The sequence below is a fragment of the Megalopta genalis genome, chromosome 2 (assembly GCF_051020955.1).
Source record: "Megalopta genalis isolate 19385.01 chromosome 2, iyMegGena1_principal, whole genome shotgun sequence".
In the NCBI taxonomy this organism is placed as follows: domain Eukaryota; kingdom Metazoa; phylum Arthropoda; class Insecta; order Hymenoptera; family Halictidae; genus Megalopta; species Megalopta genalis.
Window position 1 is genome coordinate 2,719,709 of NC_135014.1, and position 24,234 is coordinate 2,743,942.

At 42.9% G+C, this 24,234-nt stretch overlaps 1 protein-coding gene across 2 annotated transcripts in view; it reads right to left on the reverse strand.

Moving 5' to 3' along the window:
* dachs (unconventional myosin-IXb-like dachs) overlaps positions 1 to 24,234 on the reverse strand; it is a 235,793-nt gene that overhangs the window by 38,769 nt on the left and 172,790 nt on the right. For both annotated transcript variants that reach the window (XM_033475818.2, XM_033475819.2), the window contains one exon: positions 3,917 to 4,276. In XM_033475818.2, coding sequence (XP_033331709.1) covers positions 3,917 to 4,276 — 360 coding nt within the window. The remainder of the gene's footprint in view (positions 1 to 3,916; positions 4,277 to 24,234) is intronic.

Genomic DNA, 24,234 nt, shown 5'->3' on the forward strand with positions numbered 1-24,234 from the left:
ATGTCTCGCAATCCGGAAATGTCGGGTTCCTCGGATCATTTGAAGCAGCTTCTTCCTTTACAAAAATGTTCTCCGAGGCGCCGTGAACGAGTTATCAACGAAAAACAGTGACCAATAAGAATCGAGTACGGCTGACGCGGGGCGGCCCAGCCAACCAGCGCGCGAAGCCCAGTTCCGCTCATTGGCTCGGTCGCCGCGCGCCAGCCAAGCTCGCCTCTCATTGGTCACTGTTTCTCGTTGATAACTCGTTAACGGTGCCTCGGAGAAAATTTTTGTAAAAGAAAAAGTTGCTTCGAATGACTTGAGGAACCCGTCACTCTCGGATTGCGAGACATTTTTGGGACAGCCTGTATATACGACAATTAATAATGACATGTAATATATGAAGTTTTAGTGTAATATCAAATGGCCAGTGCGAAGAGTCGAGAAAAACTGCTCGGCACGGAACGTGTTATGTTAATGTCGTTTCAACATTGTGTCACTGCGTTTATAAAATTTATAAAATTTTTAATAAAAATTTTAATGAATTACTCCGTGGACGCGTTTACAGTTTCGATGGACTTTGCGGAGGATTTGCTCGTTACTAATGATTATCTAAAATATCAAGCCTCGTTGCAGGGAGCGAGAAAGAGAGAGAGAGAGAGAGAGAGAGAGAGAGAGAAGGAGAGAGGATGATAGATTTCAGTGTGGCGACTGGTTCTACGATCGAAGAGCGTATTGCACGTTAACGCTGCAATCACGATATTATGCTCCGCTTAAATATTAACGAACCCGATCGCTGCTGGACGGACGTCCGACATCCGAGTGGACGTCCACGCGGCCCTATTTCAACTATGTACCGACAGAGCCGGTTTAATTCGCGGTGATCGGACCAAATGAGAGATTAAAACCCTTGCCGACGTGGTTACAGCAATATCCGAGCGGCTATCGGGCACGATAGTGGCCGAGTTAAAGAGCTGATGCGATGATCATAGCCTACAGGTGGGATATCGATGCCGGTGGTTGCGGCAATCGCTGCTATCGCATTGGAAAGTGCGTCCTTTCTTTCGCTTAATTGTCACTGATTGCTAGATTGCGAATTCTTTGGCAAAATAGAAATTACTCGCATCAATTGCGATACACAGAAAAGCTGCGTAGATATTCATTCTACTTTTTTTTAAAATTATTATATTGCGTTGGAAATGGTGCGATATTGTTTTTGAATGGTTTAAATGTTTCCACCGTTCTGTAATTGATTTTTTTTTCATTTTTGTCGCAAATGCATAAAATCCGCTGTCTACCAATTACCATTATTTCAGGAGAGAATGAAAATAATCGCAACACTGCAATGACCGAATTACGTATTTTGTGCGTTTAGAATGGAAATAATTGGATCATGGGTATTTATAGAAATTAAGACTATTTTCTCCATTATTTAGAAAGTTACAACAATTAGAAATTTCTCGATTGCAATAATTTCTTGGAAGAGAGTTAAGGTACATTAAAATTTATTTAAATTTCTGTTTTTATTGTGTGTCTACATTTATTTCAGTGCTTCAATATTAATAACAAGAGAATGCAAATTTTTGGTACTTTAATTATGGTACTTCCGGGAAACGAGAGGTTCCTGAGATCATTCGAAATAACTTTTTCCTTAGCGAAAATGCAATCCGTAGCTTCGTTTGCGAGTTATTAACGAACAAACGGTGGCCAATAATAGGCGTCGATATACTGACGCGAGGCGGTTGAGCCAATCAGCGGAACTGGGCGTCGACCGGTCATTGGCTCAGCCGCCTCGCGCCAGCCGACCTCGCCTCTCATTGGTCAGTACTTTTTCGTTAATAACTCGTAAACAAAGCAGCGGATTACATTTTCGCTAAGGAAAAAGTTACTTCAAATGACCTCAGGAACCTTTCATTTCCCGGAAATAATATAATAATATTGTTACCATAATAATTATTAATACTATTAATACTATTAATACTATCAATAATTATTAATACTATACAAATATTGTGCACCACTTTCATATGATTTACCAAAAGATATTACATATTTACTTTCATCATTGAACTGTACCACTGAAGCGAACGTTTCTATTTCATAGAAATATTAAAACGATCTAAAGAAAGAAAGAGAGAGAGAGAGAGAGAGAGAGAGAGATCAAGCTCATCCGAAAAATCGACAAGGGTTGAAAATTGAATAGAGACGCTCCCGTGCACCTGAAACTGCGAACACATGATTCATTACCCTGCGGAGCCAGCCAAGCAAATGAGAGTTCGGTCGAAACTTCTGAAAACCTAAGTTATTAAACCCATTATTAAACCCGGGCTTCTCCATTCAAAGGTTTAAAGCTGCTTAGCCAAACTTGGATAGCGCTCGCTAACGTATGGGTTCTTCGGGCCGTCTCCCCGAGGGTTAGCTTCAGACATTTTCCGGAATCCACGATATTTCCACAGTCGCCCAGAAGTCCTTATTGAAACATGCTAATCATTGGCTTCCGGAAACCTTATTGAATCATGGCGCAATATTCTTAGAATCGCGATACTGTACTCTTTCCGAGGGTGTTCGACCTAATATATTTTACGCGTCTCAACGTCGCACTTAGGACTCAAGTGAAAACAGCTGATTTCGCAGAAAAATAAGAACTACATTTAAAAAATACACTATGGTCTATTCGGGAGAATGTGCTGAATCATTCTGGGTAAGAAATGAAGTTGGCGAATTGACTGTGCCGTGAAAATAGAACTCGAAAGGGACGAGGATAACGGGACGAAATAAATGTTCAAAAATAAATAATAAACACCTGAATTGATGCAATTAGTTAACAAAATAAACGCTGGAACCACCGAACAGGTCGAAACGACTGGTTTCTAATTCCTTGTTTTTACAATCCCTGATATCGTGAAAATCTTTTTGTCAGATATTTTTATACGAACTCTAAATAGCATTATAAAAATAGTATTACAATAAATACAAAAACATTATGAAAATAGTGTTATAATAAATAGTACTATAAAAATAGTATTATAATATATAGAACTATAAAAATACTATTATAACAAATAGTATTACAGTAATAGTACTATATATTATAATAGTATTATAATAAATAGCACTATAAAAATACTATTATAATAAATAGTACTATAGTATTATACTAATAATACTATACATTATAATAGTATTATAATAAATAGTACTATAAAAATAGTATTATGCTATAGTACTATAGTAATAGTACTATATATTATAATAGTATTATAATAAATAGCACTATAAAAATACTATTATAACAAATAGTACTACAGTAATAGTACTATATATTATAATAGTATTATAATAAATAGTACTATAAAAATAGTATTATGCTACAGTACTATAGTAATAGTACTATATATTATAATAGTATTATAATAAATAGTACTATAAAAATAGTATTATGCTACAGTACTATAGTAATAGTACTATATATTATAATAGTATTATAATAAATAGCACTATAAAAATACTACTATAATAAATAGTACTATCGTAATAGTACTATATATTATAATAGTATTATAATAAATAGCACTATGAAAATACTATTATAACAAATAGTACTACAGTAATAGTACTATATATTATAATAGTATTATAATAAATAGCACTATAAAAATAGTATTACAATAAACAGTACAATAAAAATAGTACTAATTACAAAAACAATATACACCAGCCGCGTTCAAGACTCAATGGTTCCAGCGATCATCGCCGCGGCGTCGTAAAAGCGTGTCCGAGGCTCCGCCGAGCGCGACGATCAGCCGCGATAGCGGCGAAAAATCGCCGTAGCGGTCGCTCGTGGACGTCTCGGCGGGCCGCGTTACAGGGTGGCTAACGGCGGCCAAGATATTCGTGGACCCGCGTGTGGATCGACGCGATCGCGTATACTGACCGGATATTAAATTATTCGCTGCGTTGGAGTTGTGTCCGAGAGCGTTCGCGGCGGCGTGGTTCACGTGTGGATGAACGATCGCCGATGCGGTCAGCGTGTGCCCCGAAGGATGGCCCAGGCCGTGCGGCAACGTGGCCGCGAGCGGCAGCGTGGTCCGCGGGGGGACCGCGGGCGCGGGGGACGACGGCACGCATCCCTTTTCCGGGCTCTTGGACAGGGGGGCCCCGTTCGCCCCGTTCGGCCCTGAATTGTTGTTCGGCGGCTGGCTGACGTGCAGCCGGTTCCTCAGGGTCACCAGTTCCGTGCTCAGGCTCCTCAGACGCTGCTGTAGGTGCACCGCTTCGTTCGAGGACGAGGCATCTGTAAAAGGCAAACACCGATGTGTATTCCGCGAGCCGTTTGCTGGCGCGGCGGCGGCCGCCGCTGCCGGGCCCTGCCGTGCCGTGCTGCCCGGCCCGGCCCGGCCCGGCCCGGCCTGCCACGAAACACGCGAGCCGGGACCGCCGACTGGCTGGAAACCGAGCCGACCGCGTGGTGGGGATCGGTGACCTTGAACGGCCGATATATTCCCTGCCATGCCGTGACCGCCTCGGCTTCGGACGCCGCGGCGGGAACGGTGGCTGCGAGCGGCGGCTTTACGGTTGGCCCCGGCTCGTAAATGTATTTTTGGGCGTCGAGACACTTTTTTATGCGCCTCCGCGGGTCTGTTTATAGTTCTAGCTGGTAGGGATTTCGGGGCTCGGTGCAGGTGCACGATCGCCTTTTGATTTCGACCGTCCGAAGCCCGAGATATGTTGTACCCCGGCACGGAAAGAGGATGATACCCCGAAGCAGGTGTTTATTCGGCGATGCCGGCGGTGCTGGGAAGCAGGACTTCGAAAGAGCTTTGTGGTAAGCTAAGATGGTCGAGCTCCAACAGCTACGTCAACCTCTGAAAATCTATTCGAGGACAGTGGCAGCTCCATCGATTCTGTTGATAGTTTTATCAAGATCTAAAGGGTTTCTCGAGGATCGATGGCTTTGTCACGGTCTGACATCGTTTTCAGGAGCTCCGGAAGCTCTATCTAACTCTGACATCGTTTCCACGGGCTGCTACAACTTCGTCAAGCTATGGCGTGGCTTGAAAAAATTCTATCAGCTTCGCGTTAATCTTCGAGACATTTTTCTAGCACAGGTTTGTCAAGCTCTGGTATCCCTTTAAGAGTTCCTGGAAGCTTAACGAAGCTTTGATATCATCCCTTTAAGCTTAATGAGCTTAATGAAGCTCTCTGACATCAGTTTTGAGGACTACCCCTGCTTCGCCAAGCCCCGACGTCAATTTCAAGGACTACAGCAACTTTATCAAGCTCTAAGACACTTTTAAATATTTCTTAGCAGCTTAATAAAGCTGCAGCATCCCTTACAAAATTTCTGTCAGCTTCATCAAGCTCTGACATCATTTTCAAGGACTACTAAAGCTTCATCAAGCTCTGATATCCCTTTAAGAGTTCCTTGGGAGCTTAACGAAGCTCTGATATCGTCCCTTTAAGTATTCCCGACAGCTTAATGAAGCTCTCCGACATCACTTTCGAGGACTACTACAGCTTCGCCGAGCTCCGATATCAATTTCAAGGACTACAGCAGCTTCATCAAGCTCTAAGACACGTTTAAATATTCTTAGCAGCTTGATAAAGCTGCGACATCGCTTACAAAATTTCTGTCAGCTTCATCAAGCTCTGACATCATTTTCAAGGACTACTAAAGCTTCATAAAGCTTTGATATCCTTTTAAGAGTTCCTCGAAGCTTAACGAAACTCCTTTAAGTATTCCCGACAGCTTAATGAAGCTCTCCGATATCACTTTCAAGGACTACTCACAGCTTCGTCAAGCTCTAAAACTCCTTTGAATATTCCAAGCAGCTCAAATAAAGCTGCGACATCCCTTAAAAAATTGTCTGTCAGCTCCGCCGAGCTCCAACATCTATTTCAAGGACTACTACAGCTTCATCAAGCTCCGATATCCCTTCAAGGGAAGTTTAATGGAAGTTCCTGGAAGCTTAATGAAGCTTCGACATAATTTTCAAGGACTACTCCAGCTGCGACATCAATATCAAGGACTATCACAGTTTCGTCGAGCTCTAAGACTCCTTTGAATATTCCTAGCAGCTTAATAAAGCTGCGACATCCCTTAAAAAAATGTCTGTCAGCTCCGCCAAGCTCCGACAACCTTATCAAGCCCCATTTCTACCAGCCGAGTCCTTCAAATTCCCCAGCAAGCTCATTCAGCGCCCCCGCTGCAATAATACCGGTCCAAAAGAGAACAATTACTGCGGAAGTCTCGCGTGACCAATCAATATCAACTAAATAACGAGCATCAACAGTAATACACAATGCAAAAGCGGCAAAAGGTTCTCCGCGGTCGGCCAACTCTCGCCGCGGAAACGCAATATTGTTTAAAATTCGGCAAACATCCCCCTTCCCTCTCTCTCACTCTCACTCTCTCTATCTCTCGCGCGCGCGCGTTCTCTCTCTCTCTCGCTCTCGTTCTCTCTCTTGTTCCCTCTCTCTCTCTCTCTCTCAGGCGCGTTCTCTCTCTCGCGCGCTTTTTCACTCGCTCACTCTCGCTCGCTTTCTTACTCTCCTCTCGCTCTCACTCTCTCGCTTACTCTCTCTCACTTACTCTCTCTCTCGCTTACTCTCTCTCGCTTACTCTCTCTCGCTCTCTCTCTCACTTTTTCTCTCGCGCTTTCTCTCTCTCGCCTTCTCTCTCTCTCACTCTCTCCCTCGCTCTGTCTCCCTCGCTCTCACACTCTCTCTCTCTCTCTCTTTCTCTCTCTCACTCTCTCCCCGTGTCTGACGCGCCTATTTAAATTCATCAGCGAGACCGGTCCATCCGTGTTTTCCCCATAACGCAACAGATTAAACGCGGGAAAACGTTTAACGAGGAAAACACCGTCTGCCCGCCCTCCTCTGCCGCACCCCACCCCCCTTTCGGCCGTCGTGTCCCCCTTTCGCCGTGACGGTGTTGCACCGTGGAAAACCGGCGCCGGTCGAACGTGTTATTCCCCGAAAAATTCCCGTCCACGGATGTTTGCGATTCGTGGCACGGCCCTCGCCGGGCAAACGAACTCCGCGCGCGCGATAAAAGGGTTGTCGCGCGTTCCGCGAGCCAGCGCAAACAGCGTGTCGCAAATTCGGCCGGGGCCCTCGTTTTCTAAATGAATTATTTCGCCGGCCGAGGGGACGGGGCTGAAAGCGGCGCGCGACCCGAAACGGTCGCGCGGGGGTCGCTACGTAAATTCACCCCGTTCCCAGGTCAAATTCTCGCGGCGACGCATGGCGGACAAATTTTACCATTTTTGCGGCCGGAAACTTGAATCTTATTTTTCGACGTCGCAAAAATCGATACTTTTATGGTTTTTTGTATTCTTTTGCTTTTTTACGTTTACGCGTGTTGATCGGTTGGAAGAAGGCTGAGGAAGCAAGACGAGGTACAATTGGAAATGATAAAGCTTTTTTAACCTTCTAATTAAAGATATATATATATATATATATATATATATATATATATATATATATATATATATAATTCCATCATTCATTCCGTCATTCCATAATTCCATCATTCCTTTATTCCATCATTCCATCATTCCTTCATCCCATCGTTCCATCATTCCTTCATTCCTTCATTCCTTCATTCCTTCTTTCCATAATTCCATCATTCCATAATTTTATCATTGCATCATTCCATCGTTCCATAATTTTATCATTGCACCATTCCATCATTCCATAATTTTATCATTGCACCATTCCATCATTCCATCATTCTATCATTGAATTATTCTATAATTGCACCATTCCATCATTCCATCATGTCCGAGTCGGAATCACTACATATTTTGAAATAATGCAATAATGGAATAATGGAATGGCGCAATGATAGAATAATGGAATGATAGAATGATGGAATGATGAAATGGTGTAGTGATAGAATTAAGGAATGATGGAATGATGGAATGGTGCAATGATAAAATTATGGAACAATGGAATTATGGAAAGAAGGAATGAAGGAATTAAGGGATGATAGAATTATGGAATGATGGAATGATGGAATGATGGAATTATGGAATGATGGTATGATGGAATGATGGAATGATAGAATGATGGAATTATAGAATTATGGAATGATAGAATAATGAAATGATGGAATGATGGAATGATGGAATGATGGAATGATGGAATGATGGAATGATAGAACAATAAAATTACATAATTATAAAATAATAAAATAACGAAATGACAGAATAACGTTCTCACGGTAATTCAGAAGCAATGGCGCAATAGAACAACGAAATGATATACGTCTCCTACGTCGAATTGAAATGGCACAGGGCCATGGGTGCTCGTCAACGTTTCGTCTCCGAGTTAGCCAAAAGCCACGATCTCTCGACATCGGGCGAAACACCTGTCGATTTAGCGTCGCGGAGCGACATTGCAGGGCGCAGCTGTCAGTCAGCTGGTTCCACGCCGGAGAAGAACCGCCCGGTTTCCTCGCAGGTTGTCACCCCGTGTCCTTGGATTAACGGCACGACAATGGACACTCGAGGAGCGCGCTCACGGTGCTCTCTCCAGGTGGCCAGAAAAGAGAGCAAGCAAGTCGGCGGCGGGCCGCCGCTCGAAGGAAAGCAGGAAGACAAGAAACCGGCGCCACTTCCTGCCTTGTTTTCCCTCTAGAAGCGTCGACGCGAAGCATTGCAAACGAAGAAAAGCACCAGCTCGGCCTATTTTTTTTTCTCGCAGCTTTTCGCAGCTTTTTATTCCGCGCACTGAAAGCGCCGCCCCGAACTGAAAAGAACAAGCGCGCGCGCTCTCCTCCGCCTTCGCCCGCCTTCTTCTTCTTCTTCTTCTTCCTCTGCCTTTTTGTTTATGCTTTCCTTCTGCCGTTTTATTCCGTTGGAGAGAAAAAAGAAACAGAACGCAGGGGCGTTGCTTCCTTCAGCGTCCGTCAACGTTCGTGTCTCTGGTAATTCGTAATTATCGTGCCCCGTTTTGCACTCTTTTTTTGTATCCTCGTCGATTCTCTCTTCGTTCGATGTTGTTGTTATTATTATTATTATTAGATCGCGGATCTTTACGCAAAACACAAGTTGTCCGCATCGATTGCACGATGCAAGAACTCGACAAACGTTTATTTCCTCTCTTAATGATTCGAATAAGTGGAAACGTATTGCAATGATAGGTATCATTCAATTCTTTGAACGTTTTCACCGTCTTCAATTTGATCTGCTAATTTTTATTATAAATACGTCAAATTCGCAGTCTAATTATTATAGTCGCTGGATTTTAAAAAACCGTCTGTCGACGAGAGAATTACCAATAATTTTTTGTAAATGAAACAAACTTAAATCTAAATTTAAGATGCTCAAATTTAAATGTAAATTTAAAAAGCTTAAATTCGATCTGCTCATTTTTATTATAAATACATCGAATCCGCAGTCTAGTTATTATAGTCGCTGGATTTTAGAAATCGTCTCTCGACAAGAGAATTACCAATAATTTTCTGTAAATGAAACAAACTTAAATCTAAATTTAAGAAGCTCAAATTTAAATGTACATTTAAAAAGCTTACATTTAAATGTACATTTAAAAAGCTTAAATTTAAGTCGAAATTTAAAAAGCTTAAATTTAAGTCGGAATTTAAAAAGCTTGAATTTAAGTCGAAATTTAAAAAGTTTAGTATTTCTTCTAATTCGTTTCTCTGCATTTCTTCTGCTTTCTCATGTTTTATCCTTTTTGCGATCAATCTTATTTGCGTTGCATTTTCTTCTTTTTTTTTATTTTTAAGATTACCTTTGGGTTTTATTCTAAGAAATATTTTTTATAAATATTTATTTATATATTTAATATATTTAATAATAATATTTTTTAAATATTTATTTAGTCTAAGAAAAACACGTAGTTTAGACCAAAAATATGGCTTTTCCATTAACTGTGCGTATCCGCTAGAAACAATATATTTAATATTTATTCAAAATTCTATCGATTACTGGGAACTGTAGATAATACGAGCCACGCGATATAGCCACAATATGATTAATAATACATTAATAATACAACTAGAAACGGGTGCACCGATCACAATTGCTACATCCACCCTAATCAGCCCTCGTCCGAGCCCACGGATTTACGATCGTCCACGCGAAAATCAGCGTGCTGCACCGGTCTCCCTTGTCTCCCTTGTCTCCCTTGTCTCCCTTCTCTTCGGACGCCATTCACCGTTCACGATCGGCCATTTTCATTCATCTTCGACCCCTTTCCGCGTTCTTACACCGTGCCGGGCTCATCCCTTTTCTCTTCCCCCCTTCGCCCTTTCTCTCTCCTCTCTTCTTCGCTCTTCCGTGGCCACGATCGAGCGGATATTTTCGGTCACCGGTTTTAACACCGCTCGCGAGGGATCCTGCGGCTCATTCGACCAGAATCGAAGCTCGAACCTTGACTTTGACCGGCCGCCGCACGATCGGGAACCTCGTTCGAGTCAGAGTTCCCTTTGTTTCTTTCTTCCGCTTCGCGCGAAACTTTTGTTGCACGATTATAAGTTTCGTACTTTCGTGAATTTTGTTTTCTCGTTTTCGCGATGTTTTAACGATTATTGTTTACATAAGGTATTGTGGCTATTTTTATGCTAATTTACTGGACTTTTACTGGACATTTTTCGTTAGTGAAAGAAGGTTTCGTTAACGAACAGGTGCGAAATTGATTGCAAAATGTTCTTCGTCGTCTCCCATAGAAAACTATATAACTATATAACTGTATAACTGTATAACTGTATAACTACTGTATAACTACTGTATAACTACTGTATAACTGTATAACTCTATAACTGTATAACTATATAACTATATAACTATATAACTATATAACTATAATATATAACTATATAACTATATAACTATAATATATAACTATATAACTATATAACTATATAACTAAATAACTATATAACTATAATATATAACTATAATATATAACTATAATATATAACTATATAACTATAATATATAACTATATAACTATATAACTATAATATATAACTATATAACTATATAACTATAATATATAACTATAATATATAACTATATAACTATAATATATAACTATATAACTATATAACTATATAACCATAGCTTTTTTCTTTTTTATTAAACTATAAAACCACTATAAATACATAGCAAATGCTCCAAATCGATAAAAAATAAAACTTCTCTCACACATACAGTAAATTCTGCCTAATTTACCTTCAGCTTGCAAACAAAAATGGACAATTTGAAAAGTGGATATACGATTATTCGAACCTCGCGGCTCACTTTTATATTCGTCGATTGTTAACAATCATAACAACAAGGCTTAAGCTTCGAATAATCGCATCTCCTCTTCCCAAATCGTCCATCTTTGTTCGCAAGCTGAAGAAAAATCAGAGACAGAGAGAGAGCATTTACTCCAGTGCCTATTATCTACGCAATAATTTAAAAATTCGCCCCCCGCCCCCTTTAACCTTTCGCCTGTCCCCGAAAGAATCGTCGCTCCAACAAAAATCAGCTGAATGAGTCCGCGAAACGGTCACCGTTTCCGGCAACAAGAGCAAAAATTCCGGCGACGAAGAGCACGAAGTCGTCGGCGACTCGTCGCGCGCCGTTTAACGAGCGACGTTGCGTCGTTGCGACGACGACGCGTCAAGCGGACGCGTGCTCGACGATTCAGAAAATTCGAGATAAATTCGAACAGAGAGAGAGAGAGAGAGAGAGAGAGAGAGAGAGAGAGCGTAGAAAAGAGAGCGTGAGAGAGATTGCGAGAGACAGAGCGCGCAGGAGAGAGAGCGCGTATAAGAGAGAGCGCGCGCGAGAGAGAGAGCGCGTAGAAGAGAGAGAGCACGAGAGAGAGAGAAGAGAGAGACAGCGCGCGTAGAAGAGAGAGAGCGCGAGAGACAGAGCGCGCAGGAGAGAGAGAGTGCGTATAAGAGAGAGCGCGCGCGAGAGAGAGAGAGTGCGTATAAGAGAGAGCGCGCGCGAGAGAGAGAGAGAGAGCGCGTAGAAGAGAGAGAGAGCACGAGAGAGAGAGAGAGAGCGCGTAGAAGAGAGAGAGCGCGAGAGACAGAGCGCGCAGGAGAGAGAGAGTGCGTAGAAGAGAGAGCGCGCGCGAGAGAGAGAGAGCGCGCAGTAGAGAGAGCGCGTATAAGAGAGAGCGCGAGAGAGAGAGCGCGAACAGCAGTACATCGAAGCGCGGTCCCGCAGCCTCTCGAATTCAATTTCCAGCGACACCTCGCCGACGAGATCGGTCCGATAGCGATCGGGGCCCGATAACGATCTGCGCGTTGTCTCGCGGCGCTAGCCGAGTCTCGGCGGCGCGCGGATCGAGGCGGATCGAGGCGGATCGAGGCGGACCGGGAGAGCTTGCGCGCGCGGAGAGCACTCTATCTGAGTTTTCCATCTAACAGGCGGACAACTCGTCCAGATTAGCGGCTGTCCCGGTGCCGAGCGGTTTCTCCGCGGAACGGGGCGTACTGGTTTTCTAATCGGCGCGTTTTAAAAAACGAACACGTCCGTTCCCTACGACAAACCCGACACCGCCGCGTGTACATATATACTATATATACATACATATATATATGTATATGTATATGTATATATCTGCGTACCGTGGACCGCGGAACCGGCCGTTCCCTCGTGTCCCATATTCGTGAAACCAGTCGGACTGGTGGCCGTTGTTGAAAAGCGCGTTTCACGAAGCCGAACCGCCGACGCCGTTGATTTTCTTTATTCCCGCAGCTTCCTCTTTCCGATCGCTCGCCGATGTACAATAATATCTCCCAGAAATGTTTTTAGTTTGAATCGAAACACGCGGATCCGAGAATATTATGGCACGATTTTTCGAGCCTCGCGGCTCGCCTTTATTGTTGCTGATATCTTGGGAGAGAGAGAGAGAGAGAGAGAGAGAGAGAGAGAAACTACCTGGAAAGGCAGCGATCAGCATGCCGATGTACATTACTATGAATAGAATTGTAATGCTAGAATAAACAACGACGACACAACTTTTTTGTTTCTAATCCTTTGTACATGAAAGATTGTTTAACATATCGGCGAGATTGTTGCAATTAAAATGAGACCAAACACGGTATACTTTAGTACATGTTTATTCGATTACAACGTTATTATTTATGTATTTATTTATCTTGAGTAATCAGAAATATTTGTCCAAACTGTATCGTGTTTGGTCTCATTTTAATCAGTAAACTGTCGGCAATATGTTAAAAAATAGATCAGTTTTGAAATGTTGAAATTAAGAAAATTTATGTCATTGTATTATGAAGTGTTTTACGGGAATTCGAGTTGAAGCAGCCACGGCACACGCGTTCACCGACTCCGTTGTACCTTGACATCGGCGTAGCGAGAAAGTCACAGCGCGAATCCGAGAATACTGAAGTTCGGCGAATCCCGGAGAAATTGCTGTATTCGCCGTGAATGCCACCGGTTCACTGGAATTCGGTGGCAAGTTTCGCTCGACAGCAAAGTCCAAGCATCGCTATTTATTCGCCGAAAAATTGCCGATTCTTCGACAACCGTAACTCCCCTAAAAGCTATCGTAAAATCATGACTCTTTCTTTAAATTATAGCTTGAAATCTCTACTTTACGACAACGTATTCTAATTTTCAATCAAATTCATCTCCATGACTGTATCCTAAATCTGAGGACGCGTTGGTGCACGCGTTGGACACCCGAAAAGTGCAGAGTTTAATGCTCTCTATCGTCTTGAAAAAATTTTATTCGAGCACGCCGTTCACGAGATCGCAAAGATTGGACTTTTCTCTTTGATTCGAGGGCCGAATGAAGTTGCTGCGACTTTTTCTCGCGAAATCACAGCACTTTGAACGATAAATGTGCCTGCACTCGGTATCGCGAACATGCCCTCGGATTTAGGATACTACGGCCACGGGGATGCGTGTTATTAAAAATGAGAATATGCTGTCGCAAACTAGAGATTTCAAGCTTCAATTTCAAGTAAGGGTCACAATTTTATAATAACTTTCGACGAAGTTACAGCTGCTCAAATGTCGTCAATCTCAGTAACGGAGATTCGATTATTCCAGCCTCGCGGCTCGTTCCCACAGTTTTTCCAGTTATAACAAGGCTCGAATAATCGTATCTGCTCTTCCCAAATCATCCATTTTTGCGTACCAATCCGAGCGTCAATTAGAGAGGATTTGCTCTCCGAGTGCCCACTCCGCCGTCTTGAAAGTACACACACAAACAGGCTGCACCCGAACGCGAATTGGCGCAATTCTGCAGACGGTTCGCGAACGATCAAAGTTGTCCGGAGCGGAAGAGATCGTAATTAAATACAACAAAACGGTACAATTAGCCTCTCTCTCTCTCTCTCTCTCTCTCTCTCTCTCTCTCTCTCTCTCAGTGTTCAAGTTACACAAGAACCGGGAACTGCGCGAGGACCGGCCTCCGTCGATCTCGTCGCGCGCCGCTCGCGCAATAATTTCGGATGCAAATGGCGGATCGAGACGGGCGGAAGACGGAAACGCGAGCCGAAGACTTTCTGGGAAAGCTAATATCCGCGAGTCGGCGAGCAAACGGGGCGCGGAGAGCGGAGGGAGGCAGAGCAGAGACAAACCAGAGCGAAGGGTGAACACGACGCGGAGAAGAAGGCGAGTGTCGGAGCGACTGTAAGCGTCCGGCGAGTGACTAAAGATAATCAGAGGACAAGCCGAAGCGCGGCGGCGGTTCTGGGGAGATCAAAAAGCCCGAAGAAAAATAAAAGCGCGGGGACAGAGGCGAAGAAGCGACCCCGGCTGTTAACAAGTCGAGGATCTAAAGATCAATGGAAGTGAAAGAGAGAGACCCCGGCCGGAGGACAGGGGATGAAAAGCAGGGGGTGAAACAAAGCCGAAACTTTGAGAGAGAGAGAGAGAGAGAGAGAGAGAGACTGGGTAACAACGGCGGAACGGCGGGGGTGAGGGCGGAGAGGGTGAAACGGCGGAGAGTCGTTTATCACAATGAGGGAAAAGTTTAGTGGCCCATTCTGCGGCGGCAAATGCATCGCGATTCATGAAACCCGATTGCGGGGCAGGAGTAGAAGGGAGGGGGCAGGGGGATGAGGGCTGAACACTTTCAATTGCGCCCGGCCAATCGAAGCCCGTTCGAGCCTGAAAGCGATACGAAGCGGTCTTTATTCGAGAACGATGTATTGTTTACTTCCCAGCCGGGCTCGCAGTTTTAAGTGGCGCGAACTCCCGGTAAAAATTGTTTACGTTCCATCCGCGCTCGACGAGCAACCAGCCGGCCGACTCCCTATACATATATATGTACGTACATGTATGTATATGTGTACATATATACAAATATATATGCACGTACTTGCCGAGTTAATTGAAGCACAGTTGTGCCGATCGGAATGAAAAATTTTCCGCGCGCGAAAAATTCGAGTGCGGCTCGACCGGCCGAAGCATTTTCTCCGCGGAAAAATTAGCCGAATTTCGAGCGCGGCGCGCTCGACCGGATCGCGGCGGACCTCGGATCGGCCGATCGCGAAACTTCCGCGGCCCGAAGTCTCCGCCGAACGGGGAATAAAAAAAAAGCACGGAATTTTCCAAAAATAACCCGGCGAAATTCTGTTCGATTCGGTTCGGTTACCGGGTCGCGATTTTCGCGAAATCTTTTCGGGGGACCGTGGTGAATTTCGTTTAATTAGCCACGTGTTCGCGGCTTCCCTCCGCCGGGCAGATTTTAATTAAAGCGTTTCAATCGGATTACGGACTCGCCGTTCTGTCGCAGACGCTCCGAGTCTTCGGGTTTGTTGCGGTCGCGCGTTCGATTTTAATCATCTTAATTCCGGCTCGTTAATTTCAGCGACGCCGTTTTACATGTATCGCCGTCGGCTTAATTTTGTACTTTTGAGCGGAAACCTTTGAGATCAAATTTAGCTTACTTTTTTTTAGAGAGACGCCTGTTTTTCTTGATTATCGAACGGCTCCGTTCGGTAAGTAAGTCGAATTAGTAAGTCGAATTAGTCGAATATTAGTAGTCGAATAAGTAATTGAATCGTTCAAGTCGAAGCTTGAATTTACAATTTTAATGAAGACGTTTGCGTTCTTACATGCCGATTAATTATTATTACATGCCAATTTATCATTTCACTGGAAACGTTAATTCTCTTACAGATTAATTAACTGTTCGCGTAATCGTTCGTGTCGATCCCCGGATTTATCGTTTTAATGGAAACATTAATTAAAACATTAACGTATCGATTAACTCTCTTCGCGTAATCCTCTGCGTCGATTTCTTTGGATTTATCAATTTCATCAAATCATTCGTGTACTTACGTATTAATTAATTCATACGCTTAATAGGATCGTCTAAGTCGAACTCCTTTAGATTCGCAATTTTAATAAAGACACTCGCGTCCCGGCGTAACATCGATTAACTTTTAATTTGATCAATCGAGTTCAACTTTCGATCCGTAATTTTAATAAAGACACTCGCGTCCTGGCGTAACATCGATTAACTTTTAATTCGATCGATCAGGCTCTCAACTTCAGATTCATAATTTTAATGAAGACATTCACGGCCTGGCGCATCGATTAACATTTAATTCGACCGATCGAGTTTAACGTTTAATTCGTCATTTTAACGAAGCCGTTCGTGTCCTTACGTTCTCGATCGACTCAATCGTTTTGCGTTAAACGTCTGATTCCCAGTATGAATAAAAAACCGTTCGTTCGAACGACAGTCCCAGGGCATCAAAGTGAAAAATCGCTGTAGACGTATTGCCGTTCAGATTGTTAGCCGCTGACTATAGGAGACCCATGGTTTTTCAGGGTTCCCACCCCATGAGCGATTAATAGTCGGTCCGAATTTGTAGTTATAGTATTAACTAATTTGTATTAATAGTTTGTCGAATTTCGGCTTCGACTTAGCTTTTTCCAGGCAGAGAAGGGAGAAAGAGGGAGATATATACACAGGGTATCCCAAAATTATGGCACTTCCGGGAAATGAGAGGTTCCTGAGATCATTAGAAGTAACTTTTTCCTTAGCGAAATTGCAATCCGCGGCTTCGTTTACGAGTTATTAACGAAAAACAGTGACCAATGAGAGGCGAGCTCGGCTGGCGCGCGGCGGCCGAGCCAACGAGCGCATGGAGCTCGGCCCTACTCATTGGCCCGGTCGCCTAGCGCCGAGCGAACTCGTCTCTCATTGGTCAGTGTTTTTTGTGAATAATTCGTTAACAATGCCTCGGAGAAAATTTTTGTAAAAGAGAAAGTTGCTTCGAATCACGTCAGGAATCTCTCATTTCTCGGAAATGCCATAATTTTGGGACACCCTATGTAGAGAGAGAAGGAGAGAGATAGGGAGATAGAGAGAGAGAGATAGGGAGAGAGCGAGAGAGAAAGAGAGCAAGCGAGCGAGATAGTGAGATAGAGAGAGAGAGAGAGAGAGAGAGAGAGAGATAGGGAGAGCGCGAGAGAGAAAGAGAGCAAGCGAGAGACAAAGCGAGCGAGAGAGAGAGCGAGCGAGAGAGAGATGGAGCGAGAGAGAGAGAGCGAGAGACGGAGAGAGCGAGAGAGAGAGAGATGGAGCGAGAGAGAGAGAGAGAGCGAGAGACGGAGAGAGCGAGAGAGAGAGAGAGCGAGCGAGAGACAGAGCATGCGAGACAGAGAGCGAAAGACAGAGAGAGCGAGAGAGAGAGAGCGAGCGAGAGACAGAGCATGCGAGACAGAGAGCGAAAGACAGAGAGAGCGAGAGAGAGAGAGAGCGAGCGAGAGACAGAGCATGCGAGACAGAGAGCGAAAGACAGAGAGAGCGAGAGAGAGAGCGAGAGAGAGCAAGCAAGCGAGAGAGAGCAAGCGAGAGAGAGAGCAAGCGGGAGAGAGAGAGAGAGAGGGGCGATGGCTCGCGGCCATCCCGGTCGATGATTAATCATCCTCGGCACTTTCGATGGGCTGTCCCGGTGTCCCGAGCCATGGGAGAGAACCGGGGAGAGAGGACCCGACGAGAGACAAACGAAAAGGACGCGGGTCCTGGCAGGTATAGAGGCGCGGAGAAGCAGGTCTCTCGCCGCGGTGGAATTAAAGCGAACAGGTACCTTCGGGGCTGCAGGCCGCTTCGGAGAAAACAGGTTCTTTTTCGTCTTCTTCTTCCCACGGGACCGTGTGCCCCTACATCGTGGTCGCGTTAACTCTTGAGAAACGCGTACCGACGCGTTAGAGGTTAGAGGGGCCCATTACTGTGCCCTGTTAGCAACCATCGGAAGTTTCCGCTGCTAAATGCAATTTTCGATATTCAAACGACGTTTCTTAAGGACTCAATTTTAAAGTTTCTTTCGTCGAGATAGAGAGAAATTATTCTTTTATTATTATTATTATTATTATTATTATTATTATTATTATTATTTTCTCAAATATGAACATTCATTTTTGCCCTGATCCATTCTATATTCCTAATTTGATTAGGAGCTGGTCAACAGAAATATGTTGAAATATAAATTAATATAATATAATATAATATAATATAATATAATAAAATATAATATAATATAATATAATATAATATAATATAATATAATATAATATAATATAATATAATATAATATAATATAATATAATATAATATAATATAATATAATATAATATAATATAATATAATATAATATAATATAATAAATATTATAATAAAAACTCTTCCATAGAAAATGATAATAAGTGGTGAGAGTTCTGAATAAATAGTGTTTTCGTGAATACGAAGCAACGCAGCTTGAAAAGTTTACTTTCAGAGCTCCGTAATTTTAGTGTTAATTCCATCGAATCAAATGTTAAATTTTCTTTTTAGGAAACTTTTCAGGCTTTTGGGCGCGACGGCCGAAGCATGAAACACGGTTTAATCCGCCGTTTATCGCCCGCGCTTTCAATGCGCGAATCAAAGTTCGGTTTACGAGTCGGTTTACACCTTTCCGCGACCTCCTTGGTCCATTCACATCCGACGACTGTAATTAATGAGTTCATTGAAAATGAAATACTAACCAACTACACATTTATCAAGTGATTTAATCCGTACGGTTCTGTAAGAGGTCAATTAGCTCTTATACGTATAATTTTGCGTGCTCGACGTTTTAAACGAAATTCAGTTCAGCGTTGCTGAGCGGGCTGAGCGGGGTCCTCGGTGAAATTTATTTATTAACTTTCGCGATTCGAGCTGCCGCGGGAAACGTTGAATTCCAAACAAGAGGGGCGAGAGAGGCGAAATTACCTTCGTGCGAGAGAAAGAAAAAAAAAGAAGCAAGAACGCAGAGGGAAATGTAGGGCGATAGATACGTACAGTATAATGTCTCTCTAATTGACGCTCCGATTGTCCACGAAAATGGACAATTTGGGAGGAGGAGATGCGATTAATTTGAATCTTGCGCCTCGTTTTTATAATTATCGTTTCTTAACAATAAAATAAAAACGAGGCGCAAGACTCGAATAATCGTATCTCCTTTCCCAAAATTGTCCATTTTAGTGGACAATCTGAGCGTCAGTGAGGGAGACATTACTGTATACAGTAAATTCTCCCTAATTGGCGCTCAGATTTTATAGCAAATTCTCCCTAATCGACGCTCAGATTTTAGAGTAATTTCTCCCTAATTAGCGCTCGGATTGCGCACAAAAAATGGACAATTTGGGAGGAGGAGATACGATTGTTCGTGCCTTGAGTATCGTTTTGATAATTTTTGATAATCGGTAGCTGTAAAAAGCGAGCCGCAAGACTCGAATAATCGTATCTCCTTCTCCAAAATTGTCCATTTTAGTGGACAATCTAAGCGACAGTAAGGGAGACATTACTGTATACATTAAATTCTCCCTAATTGGCGCTCAGATTTTATAGCAAATTCTCCCTAATCAACGCTCAGATTTTATAGTAATTTCTTCCTAATTAGCGCTCAGATTGCGCACAAAAAATGGACGATTTGGGAGGAGGAGATATGATTATTCGAGCTTTGAGTCTCATTTTGATAATTTTTGATAATCGGTAGCTGTAAAAAGCGAGCCGCAAGGCTCGAATATTCGTATCTCCTTCTCCATAATTGTCCATTTTTCTGGACAAATCTGAGCGTCAGTTAGGGAGACATTACTACATACATCGAACGAAACAAATTAACGCGGAGGAAACGCGTAAAAAATGTTTCAGCACGCGCGAACGCGAACGCGAATTGTTCCGGCTACCGCGAAAATTGAAACGATAAATTCGCCGGGATTATGCGCGCCGAAGAAATATTCAGCGATACGCGCAAATCGATTTAAACGTGCACGAATTATTCATCCTCTTTCGGCGGCGCTTTTTTGCCCGATCACGTACATAGTATAATATGCACATACGAAATAAATTATCGCATTGAATTTATAATACACGGTGGACGAATCGTGCGACAGATTTCAGCTCGAGGATTTTCGTAAGAAAAATCCATGTTTCTGTTGTTCCTTATTTTTTTTTTTTTTGACATGGATGCATAAAATCCGGAGTGCACTTTGGACACTGTTTGACAACAATAATAATATTATATTAACATAATATATATATTAATGATGATAATAATAATAATCATTTTAATTAATAATACTAATCTTGATAGAAATTTAGAAATAGAAATTTTCAAACACGTTTATAAAAAACAGAAGTTGAATAAAGATAAATCGTTTATTTCAATAATTTGGATATGTTGAAAATAACGACGTAATAAATTTATTAAATGCTTCTTAAGTCTTCGTAATCTTCTACGTCAGCCACTGGTCTTTGTCATAAATATGCATAAAGTGCATAAAATGCATTTCGTATAAAATGCATAAAATGCATCTTTAAAATGCAATAGCGTTACGGGAAAATTTCTATCGGCGAGAGAAACTTTGAAATTCACTTTCGAGTCCTTAAGAAATGTCGTTTGAACAGCGAAAGTTTTGTTTAGCAGCGAAGAAAAGATAAAGAAAAGAGATGATACGATAAAAGAGAGGATACAATAAGAGATACGAAAGAAGAAAACGCGAGCGATGAAAAGGAAGTGTACACCAAGAAGAGGAAGATCGCGATGCGACGATATTTGCGATGAATCTCTCTCTCTCCCTTTCTCTCTCAAGATATCGGCAACAAAAGAGAAAGAGCGACAGGAAGAGAGAGATAAAGAGAAATAGAGAGGTAAAGAGAATGAAAAAAAGCGTGAGAAAGAGAAAGAGAGAAAATCCTCACCCTTTCTCTGTCTCTCTTTCTCTTCCTCTCTCGATTTCTTTCTCTTTCTCTCTCTCTCTATTTCTCTTTCTCTCAAGAAACTTTGCCGCAGATTTACACGGACCAGATAGCACATTTAAAAAGAGAAAGAGAGAGAGAAAGGGCGAGAAAAAGAGAAAGATAAAGAGAAAGATAGAGATAAAGAGAACGAGAAAAAGCGAGCTCCCTTTCTGTTTCTCTCTTTCTCCCTTTCTCTCTCTCTCTCTTTCCCTTTCTCTCTCTCTCTTTCTCTCTCTCTCTCTCTCTCTCTCTCTCTCTCTCTCTCTCTCTCTCCCTTTGCGGGAAATAAAAATAATACCGATCGGAAGAAACCGTCGCCGGATTCGTCCACTCGTCCAGGGAGCTCGAAACTTCGCCAGTTTGTCTTTCGACAGAACGAAGCCAGGAATTACGGCTTTACGGCGAAAGAATTCTATGAGAGTCTCGAGCACAGTTCTCGGCTAACGATTAACATTAACGTCGGCCGCCTGTAAGCCGGTAGTCTCGTTCCGGCATCGTTCTGTCAAACAAGGAGGAGAGTTCTATCGCGGGAACGACAGCTCGTTGAAAAATGTTTTTAAGGAGTTGCTATCCTCGCGGCGTATTCTTTGTGCCTTCGTTTCCCGTCTGGCCGCGTCTTTAGCGATAAAAGCCGAAGAATGAGGTCGTTCAATTACTCGAAACTTTGCCGTAGATATACACTGGCCGGGTAGCACGTTTAAAAAGGCAAAGAGGGGGGAGAGAGAGAGAGAGAGAGAGAGGGAAAAAGAGAGAGAAAGGAAGAAAGAGAGAAAGAGAAAGGGAGCTCGCTTTTTCTCGTCCTCTTTATCTCTATCTTTCTTTGTATCTCTCTCTCTCTTTCTCTTTCTCTTTCTCTTTTTCTCGCTCTTTCTCTCTCTCTTTCTCTTTTTAAATGTGCTATCTGGTCCGTGTATATCTGCGGCAAAGTTTCTTGAGAAAAAGAGAAATCGAAAGAGGATAAGAAAGAGAGCCAGAGAAAGGGAGAGGTTATTCTCTCTCTCTCTCTTTCTGTTTCTCTCGCTTTTTCTCATTCTCTTTATCTCTCTCTTTCTCTTTACCTCTCCATTTCCCTTTCTCTTTATCTCTCTCTTTCTGTCGCTCTTTCTCTCTCTTTCTCTTTTTAAATGTGCTATCTGATCCCTGTATATCTGCGGCAAAGTTTCTTGAGAGAAAGAGAAAAAAAGTAGAGAGAAAGAGGAAGAGAGAGAGAGGGAGAGAGAGAGAAAGCGAAAAAGAAAGAGAGAGAAAGCGAGAGAGAGAGAGGGAGAAAGAAGAAGAGAAAGAGAAAAAGAAATAGAGGGAAAGGGAAAGAAATCCAGAGAAAAAGAGAGAAAGAAAGAGAGAGAAAGAAAAAGGGAGAGAAAGCGAGAGAGAGGCAAAAATAAAATAGAGAAAGAGAAGTATAGAGAGACAGAAAAACCAAAAAGGAGAGCAAAAGAGAGAGAGAGAGGGAGGGAGGCAAAAATAAAATAGAGAAAGAGAAATATAGAGAGAAAGAAAAACGAAAAGAGAGAGTAAAAGAGAGAGAGGGAGGGAGGCAAAAATAAAATAGAGAAAGAGAAGTATAGAGAGAAAGAAAAACAAAAAGTGAGAGCAAAACAGAGAGAGAGGGAGAGAGGCAAACATAAAATAGAGAAAGAGAAGTATAGAGAGAAAGAAAAACGAAAAGAGAGAGCAAAAGAGAGAGAGAGGGAGAGAGGCAAAAATAAAATAGAGAAAGAGAAGTATAGAGAGAAAGAAAAACGAAAAGAGAGAGCAAAAGAGAGAGAGAGGGAGAGAGGCAAAAATAAAATAGAGAAAGAAAAGTATAGAGAGAAGGAAAAATAAGAAAAGAGAGCAAAAGAGAGAGAGAGGGAGAGAGGCAAAAATAAAACAGAAAAAGAGAAATATAGAGAGAAGGAAAAATAAGAAGAGAGAGCAAAAGAGAGAGAGAGGGAGAGAGGCAAAAATAAAACAGAAAAAGAGAAATATAGAGAGAAGGAAAAATAAGAAGAGAAATAGAGAGCAAAAGAAAGAGAAAGAAAGCGAAAGCGAGAAAGAGGGAGAGGGCGAAGGGGGAGTCCGCCGGTGAAGTTTTCATTAAGATCGCGCCACCATGACAACCCGCGCCCCTCGGGTTGCTTCGAATGCCGCTCCACCGATGCCACTCGACACTCCCAACTCTTTACAATGAATAAAATTATGCACGGTTACTTGAGTCTGTTTGTTGAACGAATTCGCGGGGCCGATCGTAAACTTCCAACCACCCGCGTTCTGCACCTACACGGTGGAAAACTTGTTCAGCCATTAACTTCGCCCCGTAGCCGAACGCTCGGGAAACGCTCAAGGAGGTGGGAGAGGGGGAAGCTCGGAATTATTTAAATTCGATTCGATCTGGCGGGCAGCATTCGCGGAAGAAAATAAATTAAAGAACCGGCGAACAATTAGCTCTCTCTCTCTCTCTCTCTCGCTCGCTCTCTCGATCGCTCTCTCTTCGCTCCGAGGAACCAGGAAGCCGAGGAGAATAGGTTGCCCGGAGAACAATAACGAGGAACGTTAGCGCGCAATTACTTGGACCGCGGGATAATTGATACAAAATACTACCCGCGGCTTAATCGCGGGCTCGATTATTGTTTGTTTTAATAACAATACGCCGAGGATGATCCCGGCGTATTCGCGCGGCGCGACGTTCCGGCCCGCGCGCGCACACACCGACGCGGAACCGCGTCTTCGCGGCCCGCGGAATGATATTGATTGCTTGGAAAGCAAATAATAATATTTTGAACTCGCGATTCCATCATCCGTGTCGCTTCTACGGCGAATCGAACCGAGAGGCTCGTTTCAAGGAACCGTGTAACAAGCTTGATCGGCGGACGACGATTTATAAGATTCGCTCGTTTCGCCGCGATCGGCACTCGGCTCCGAGGGAATTTGATTGGTCATTTCTGCTGTTTCTCGGTTCAAGGCAATCTTTATCGTGTTCGGACTCGGGATTCGAATTAACCCTTTCGCTACGGAGCGCTCGCGTGAAAATGTGATCGCTGTGTA